At 46.0% G+C, this 8,604-nt stretch overlaps 1 protein-coding gene across 1 annotated transcript; it reads left to right on the top strand.

The window, feature by feature from the left end:
* Nucleotides 1–3,681: 3,681 nt before the first annotated feature.
* LOC311056672 (insulin receptor substrate 1-B) lies at nucleotides 3,682–8,604 on the top strand (the record flags this gene model as incomplete). The annotated part of the gene is made up of 2 exons (XM_084073478.1): nucleotides 3,682–4,042; nucleotides 5,420–8,604. The coding sequence occupies 2 exons, from the start codon at nucleotides 3,682–3,684 to the stop codon at nucleotides 8,602–8,604; spliced, it is 3,546 nt and encodes a 1,181-aa protein (XP_083929604.1).

The following is an 8,604-nucleotide window of genomic DNA, read 5'->3' as shown; positions in this document are numbered from 1 at the left end:
ACAATAATGGGAGCTTGTGTAAAAAAAAAGTGGGTGAAATCCTTTTTTGTACAATGTAAACCTGTGACAATAAAGTGGAAGTTGAAGTTGACACTTGAATTTTTTTTAATTATTTCTAGTTAGTTTGGACTTACAGTTGCTTTTCCCAAAACCACATTTTGACTTCTTAGAATAAATCTAAATTAGCATTAATGTTATCAAAAGAAATCAGTACAGCTGTTGTTCCCGTCAGAAAGATAACGATAGGGCCCATTATATCAAACATGCTGGTTAAAAACTTTGATTCATAATGCAACCATTTTTTGTTTGTTTATTTTTGCTATTTTTTGCTATTTTTCTACTTAGCCCAACAAAACATAGATTTAGGCCTACCATTACTGGGATACACTATATTTTGGAACCAAAAAAAAACATCAAATACTCTTGAACTACACCCATGTCTCACAGAGATGGAAGGTAAAGTAAGTGATATTTTTTTGTTCAAATAAGTGTTAAATAGCTCTATATTTCGATGCTTAAGATTCCTTAAAGCATTGCCGTGTGTGGCATACTGTAGACCTGCACAGTGGTATGCAGCACTTATGTCGATGCAGTAATATGTAGGCAATGTTAGAATGTGATTTGTCTCCCTCTTGAGAGATGTTGCTTAACAGATAAGGGGTGATGCCATTATCTACTTAGTAAGAAGCTGGGAACCCACACACTTTCACCAATGGTACTATTTATTTATTTATTTGAAGCAAAAAAATAATTGTTGTACGGCAAGCACTACAGCATTTCATACTTTGTCTATTTGAAAATACCTGATCCACAAGCTCACAACGTATCACATTGTAACACGAGCTTGTAGATCTGCTGTTTTTGGAGAAAGAAAAACACAAATTTAGAATCATTTGAGTTCTTTAACTTTGGTACTCTAAATATATTTTGATGCCAATACTCTTGTATTTTTACTCAAGTAAAATGTTTAAAAGTAAGTAACAAAGTAAGTAACAATACCCCATGGACAAGTATGTCCATGGGGTATTGTTACTTTTACTTAAGTAAAAATCTGAGTAATTCTTCCACCGCTGGTTTTTCCTTACCAACAGCCAGTCGATAAGGAATGACATCTGACTGCCTGATTGCCAGACTTGCTGCATGGCAACATAGTCATTCAAACCAATTATTTGCACCAATGTTGGTTCTTTAACCAAGATTAAACCTCTGAAGAGGAAGAACAATTCAGTGTCAAGTTCAGAAATACATCAAGAACCAAAGGGGCTAATGTGTGTGTAGATCTGCTTTCTCTAGATTTATTTTCTTAATCTCTCTGCCAAATATGTATTTTTCTGACTTGAAGCAGAATGTAGACTATTGGTCATCTATTTGTAAGTCAGTTATGCATTTGATTAGTCAGTGTGTCGCTTTACATTTATTGGATATTTCGGTACGCAACACCGTTGTATGGAGTATGGAGTATTCAACGCTCAATATTAATGACACACTTCAATATTAACTAGAAAATGTGCTCCTCGGAGCACAAGTCTCCGCCAGCAGAACCGTGCTATCAACTGTCCTCAACTGTGATATCAGTTTGTACTGGAATGTACTGTTCTTGATTAATCCTGTCTAAGCTATTTATATTACGTATTGTGATGACACCAGTGTGTCTACATAATGTATTGCTCCGCCATTTCTCAGCCATTTCGTGATTATTCCTGTCTTACCTCACTTTGAAAGAGACCAAGACTCTTTCAAAGTGACACATCTATTTATAGGCCGCTATACGTCATGCGTCTCACTAGCCAATCCGAGCACACTCTTTCAACGTATTGTCACGTGTCACGTGAGGCTTGACCAATGTTAGCTTGGCCGAGGGGGGGGGGACGGAAAGTGAAAACATAGTCTCCTGGCGGAGACAATAATCAAACAGCTTTATCAATGTAATCTGATTGCTTGGGGGACTTGTATGCTGAAGAGCAGGGGTGTTGTGTAAAAGTTTGTACTTGACAGGTGTGTAGATGAATGTATAAGAGTACTACGAACTTTTACAAAGTGGGTCCTTTGAAAATCTGCATGTATACATCTTCGTCTTAAGCATTAAGTTTATGTAATTTATGAATTATCCTTAACAGCCCCCCCCCCTTACAAGAAATGTATAATAAAAAAATAGAACAGTTTCTGTCCAATTGCAGTGTGAAGGAGGTCCCCAGTTAAATTATTGATAACCAAATGGATCCTATCTGAGGGTGTATGGAACCAATTGTACACTCTCTAAGTTATTATGTTTTTTTGGGGTTTTTCTTCCCTAGACCAGGCTGCTTTCTTCTCACATAAGAGAATCCCCTGTGTTTGTATTTAACACTATAATGATAGTTAAATTACCCACTTCCATCCTTTTGTCCCGATTTTGGTCATTATAGGCGACATCTAAAAAATATATAATAGCCTTTTTAAGTATAGCAAAAAAAATAAAAATAGGGCTAAGCTGCATTAACTGAGCAGTTGGCAGCAGACTCTGAGTTTTAATGCATTGGCTATAGAGCATAAACATTTCATTTTAAACGGAGCACTGAGCGTGTTCTGAGGCTACATGCCTGGCATCTTCAGCAATAAGACTCTAGACCTGATCAGACAGACAGGTGGAGGAGACGTTGTGAACTCAACACTAATAGGATTGGAGGGAACTTCTGCAACCTGCATAGTAGGTTCTTAGGGTTCTGCATATATCTGTCATTTAATGTCACTATGAATTGAGTACATGAGGACCCCATTTGAAACAAGCCATTAGGTTTTCTTTGGCTTTTTATTCCTATTTAGCTGACCTTGTATTCAAACTGTAGCCTACTTTCATGTGCTTTTTTTCTGCAAACTTCTAAATAAAGTATTCAACCAATCAATCAATCAAACAAACAAACAAACGGGTAGGGCTACGAGGAGGGGAGCATCCAGCACGCCTTTGTGTGTGTGTGTGTGTGTGTGTGTGTGTGTGTGTGTGTGTGCGCGTGTGCGTGTGCGTGTGCGTGTGCGTGTGCGTGTGTGTGTGTGTGTGTGTGCAGATACTGTTGCAGTATGGCCTATATGTAAAACAGTGGCACTGGTTCCCAAACTTTTTAGCTATAAAGACCCAAAAGAGAAATTAGACAATTTTGCTCCGGACCCAAACTACAATATCTATAACTAACAAACTCATAGATCTACAAGCTCACAACGCCTTGCAATGCGAGGAATTGTGAGCTTGTAGATCGCTATTTTCACTACTTCTTATACATTTGTTTTTGAATGTATGGAATTTCTTTGATTTTTGGTATTTATTCATGAAATTATTTTGAAAAAATGTCTGAATTTGTTTTTATTTATTTTTAAATTATTAAAAACAAAATGTGGGAAACGAAAGGAAAAAAAGGGGATATTTACTCGCGACCCATACAAATTGGTCCGCGACCCAAAGATGGGGCCCGACCCACTGCTTGGGAAACAGTGATGTAAAATATGCTTTGGCTCATTCTCCTCCGCTGAGCTCTCTCTCGTGCACATGTTGGATAGATGATCATAGCCTCGGACTTCAATTTTAAACATGATGGGGAGGACGAGAGACATGTAGCTAGAATGGATTAATAACCGACGCACGGATTGGGGGGATTTATTTTTCCAGAAATCACAAAAAGCACAACAAGCATCACCGTTGCTTATATTGCCATGGAGAACCAAGCAGCAGCAGAGCAGCAACAGAGCTATGAAGATGATGTCCAGAAGAGCGGCTATCTCCGCAAACACAAATCCATGCACCGGCGATTCTTCGTGCTGAGGGCGGCCTCGGAGCTCGGAGGACCCGCTCGGCTAGAGTATTACGAGAACGAGAAGAAATTCCGTAGTAAATCACCTGTCCCCAAAAAAACCCTCAACCTGGAGACCTGCTTCAACATCAACAAGCGGGCGGATTCCAAGAACAAGCACATGATCGTTCTGTACAGCCGTAGCGAGAGCTTTGCCATCGCTGCAGACAGTGAGGAGGTGCAGGATGAGTGGTACCAGGCACTGCTGGACCTCCACTGCAACTGTAAGCCATATTAAAGACACATTTATGTGATTGATATGATATCCCCTCTTTCAGGTGTGGGCCTAAATAGGCTGCTGTGTTATTTTCGAGGCTACATTTCGCTCGCCATTGGTGATTGTTCTTTGCATTAAAGGGATAGTTCACCCAAAAAAAATACTTATTTTCCATCATTTACACACCTCACGAAGCCTTGAATTCATGAAGATTGTTTTGTTTTTGTCGCATTCCTAAGCCAATAATTTGATGACCGGTCATCACACGAGTGGTTTAAGAATGCGACAAAAACAAAAAAATCTCTATGAATTAAATGCTCCATGGGGTGAGTAATCGATAGACAAACAGTCATTTTGGGGGTGAACTATCTCTTTAAGTCATTGACTGATTTACATGATTGAAACAATATGTTGGCTCCAGGCCTATTATAGCTCATTTCGCACGGTGCTTTTAATTTGAATAAATTAGCCTACGATCATGCACTAGCCTACCTACTGTGGGCTTTTAACCAGGGAGCAGGTGGATTCGATTGAATAGATCAGCAGGATGGATGGGCGGCATGTGCTGTTTTTGGCAGCAAAAAACCTCAATAAGCATTGATCGAATGTACAATAACAGGGTAGATCAATGTATGTCAGCCCAGTTTCATTTGATGCATGAAATATGTCGTAGGGCGAGAGCCAGCATAGAATAACCCTAATGGGTTATTATTATCGTTTTCGTGGCAGATGTAGACTGTAGCGCAGTGGAGACATGGCATCCATTCAGGGAATGCATTTGATAGTAGCAGCATAGCGTGGTCTACTCTGTCTACTGGAGCCTGTGTGTTTTTGTTTTTCCACACAGCTCTCTCGCTGTCGTGCGCTTAACCTACATTTGTGTTATATGGAGCTGCTGGTATAGGGAGGAGGTCGCATCATTCATCAGCGCTCCCTCATTGGAAAATGTATCTCTGTTGGTTTTCCTCGTGTTTATGTTGTTATCGTTATGCTGTAGTGGACCCCCCCCCCCTCCATGCTTTATTGCTTTGCACTGCATTTCAGACAATCGTGTAAGATAGGCTATAGTCTACAAGGCCAGGAGAGATTACAGTGTATGCGTTTCATGAAACTCCTGTACTGACCAAGACTGTTGGCTACATGCATCTATGCCTGTAACCTGTGGTGTAGCCTACTATTCTGTTAAAGAATGGTGCTCTTTAAATTGAAATTTAATAGAGCATCAACCAAATACTCTGATTGTTAGTTTAGGTTAATAGTTCAACAGTTTTTCTGGTATTTTTTTATGTTTATTCTTTCTCATGTCTGATACTTTTCATACTGTACATTGATTTAAAATTCTTCGCTGTCTGTGTTTCTCATCAATGTTTTTTTTTTTTTTTAGGTAAAACTCCTGATGACTGTGGCAGTAGTGGTGAATGTAGCTCTCCATCTCCTGTTCCTACATTCAAGGAGGTATGGCAAGTGAAGGTGTGGCCAAAAGGTCTTGGACATGCCAGGAACTTGGTGGGCATCTACCGGCTGTGCCTGACAGACAAGACGGTCAACTTTGTCAAAATCAACTCAGATGTGGCGTCCGTTGTGCTGCAGCTGATGAACGTGCGTCGGTGTGGCCATTCAGAGAACTTTTTCTTCATCGAGGTGGGTCGCTCAGCGATCACGGGCCCCGGAGAGTTCTGGATGCAGGTGGATGATTCCGTTGTGGCACAGAACATGCATGAAACCCTGCTAGAGGCCATGAAAGCCCTGAGCGAAGAGTTTCGCCAGCGCAGCAAGTCCCAGTCAGTGGGGACTTCGTGCGGCGGTGGCACTGCCTCGAACCCCATCAGTGTCCCAAGCCGTCGCCATCATCCAAACCTGCCTCCGAGTCAGGTGGGCTTCTCCAGACGTGCCCGCACCGAGACCCCTGGTACAGGAGGCAACAGCACCAGCACTTCTCCCACTTCACGCCACGGATATCCAAGGGCACGGACTGCCAGCATCGGGGCCCGGTCTGAGGAGGGAGGGGCATGTGCCAGAGGGACTTGGGCTAGTTCCAGCCCAAGCCTTAATGGATCCTGCTCTACCACGCCCACTCTGAGGCCCAAGCCCACCAGGGCGCCTACTCCTGCTAAGATTACTCTCAGCCTGGCACGTTACACTCCCAACCCTGCCCCCTCTCCTTCCCCGGCCCCAAGCCTCTCCTCCAGCTCCGGTCATGGTTCAGAGTGTGGGTTAGTGGGTGCAGCTGTGGGTGGCATGGCGATCTGTTCCTACCCCCGCGTTTCTCAGAGAGTCTCTGTCTCAGGCTCACCCAGTGACTATGGCTCCTCAGATGAGTATGGCTCCAGCCCTGGAGAACACTCCCTGCTGCTCCCCAGCCTTCCTGGGGGATCACACGGGATGGCTGGACATCACATGCATGGAGACGGCTCCTCCAGCTACATAGTCATGGGACAACAGCGAGATGGGTTCCTTGGTTCCCACTCCCACCACCACCGCTCTAAAGGCAGACGGATGCTGCGACGTTCCTCCACCAGGGAAAGCGAGGCAGAGCGAAGGCTGCTGAGCAAGAGGGCGTCGCTGCCCTCGGCAGCCCATGACCACCTCACCCTGCACAGGAAAGATGACGAGGATGATGACGACGAAGAATACGCCATTATGTCTCGGAGTGCGAACCGAGAGACCTTTGCATTGCATCAGGGCTCAGGGGGTCTGGCAGTGGGTGGAGGGCATGCTGATGTGTCAGAGGGGACTAGGAAGAGGGTTGACAAGAGCAGGGCAGAGGTGGATGCTAGGGGCCCCGTGGATAGCGGCTATATGTCAATGCTGCCCGGAGTGACGGCTCCTCCTGTTTCACTTCCTCTCTCTGTAGGCATGTCGGATGCTGGCGTCAAAGCTGGGGCTGACGACGAGTACATGGCCATGACCCCCAACAACAGCGTGTCGCCTCCTCAGCCCATCCGCCAGCCTATCACAGAGGGTTACATGGTTATGTCACCTAATAGCAGCTACTCTGCAGACATGCACGGGCTGGTCAGGTGGGAGAGCAGGGCCAGCATGGAGAGCCGGGCTGCCAGTGACTACATGAACATCTCACCAACTAGCAGCCGATCCGCCTGCGGCACGCCACCCTCCCATCCGGAGCAGCACCAGCTACAACCGAAAATGTTCAACTCCTACTTCTCCTTGCCGCGGGCGTATCAGCACACTCTCTATACCCGCTTTGAGGATGACTTAAATCAAGGCAAAGGGAAAGAGGACAGCAGTGGCCGCGAAGGTGCAGGAAGGAAGGCACACAGCAAGAGAAACAAAATCACAGCAGGCTCTGCAGGAGGCTGTCAGCTCTCCCTGTCCTCCTCCTCATTCTCCTCCAGCTCGGCCAGCAGTGAAAGCCTGGAAGAGAAGTCCATGTCAGTGGCAGCAGGGAGAGGGTTGAGTGTATTGAGAGCTGGAGCAGAATACAGGTGTGGGGGAACAGGCACGAAAGATGGACGCCACCAGCAAAAACGCGTATCAAGCGGCAAGAGCCCACAGCAGCAAAGGAAAGGCCGTCCCCTCAGCATTTCTTCAGACATGTCTAAAGCCAACACCTTGCCCAAGGTGAAGGAGAACCTCTTGCCCTCTGTGTCTCAGAACATTGGTGAGTATGTCAGCATTGTGTACAAGGGAGACAGCGAGTACAGCCGAGGGAGGCTGTTAGGGGAAGCACACGGACGCTCAGTGATCCATGCCATCCATCAATCAGCCCTCTGTCATCACGGCTCTACCAACCTTCCCCGGAGCTACTCCGCTCCACTGTCCACCTCTGCCGAATACGTCAGCATGGACTTTGGGAAGTCACTATCCCCCCTGACTCCTGTTAGATCCACGTTCAACGCCGCCCCACAGTGCCCACCAGCTGTTGCCCCTAAGACCCGGGAAGAACGTAATAGGTCCTCTCCTCTGGCGGCAGAGGGCAACACAGGGTATAGAACGAACATAACAGTGGCACCAACAGATAATCCTACCCCATTTGCAAACAGCACCAACACAGGTTCAGATCCCCTCCCACAGAACTCCAACATTGCAGCACGCCCCGCCATCCATTCTGGCCAGCCCTCATCTATGGCTCAGGAGACAGACTTTTCGCCGACCAAATCCTACTCGTCACCCGACCGAGGCAGCAGAATGGTCCGAGGCGACCAGCAGGGCCGGCGATCCCACCGTTCAGAGGCGTTTATTACATCGCCTTCTCTACCACGCCACCAACCCTCCACTACCTCCCTCTTTCCAGAGGGCAGCCAGGTAGCAGGCCATCGACATGGGTTGGAACACCCTATGTGGGAGAATGGACAGACTTCTGCCACACCGCCAACTCAAGCCCCCTCTGCGTCTGCTGAACAAGGCCTTAATTACATTGACCTTGACCTGGCCATTAAAGAGAACCCTCAAACTGGGGGGGAACGTACAGCCGCCACTGGAGCAGCTGGTGTGGGCAGCAGTGCCGTCTCCAGTCTCAACAGTTATGCCAGTATTGATTTCTATAAGTCAGAAGAGCGGAGGGCACACCAGAACAGCAGGAAAGATGGTCAAGGTAAGGGCTGCTGA

The sequence above is a fragment of the Gymnoscopelus microlampas genome (genome assembly GCF_963454915.1).
Source record: "Gymnoscopelus microlampas genome assembly, chromosome: 12".
Taxonomy (NCBI): Eukaryota; Metazoa; Chordata; class Actinopteri; order Myctophiformes; family Myctophidae; genus Gymnoscopelus; species Gymnoscopelus microlampas.
This window is presented reverse-complemented; position numbering and strand designations above follow the sequence as displayed.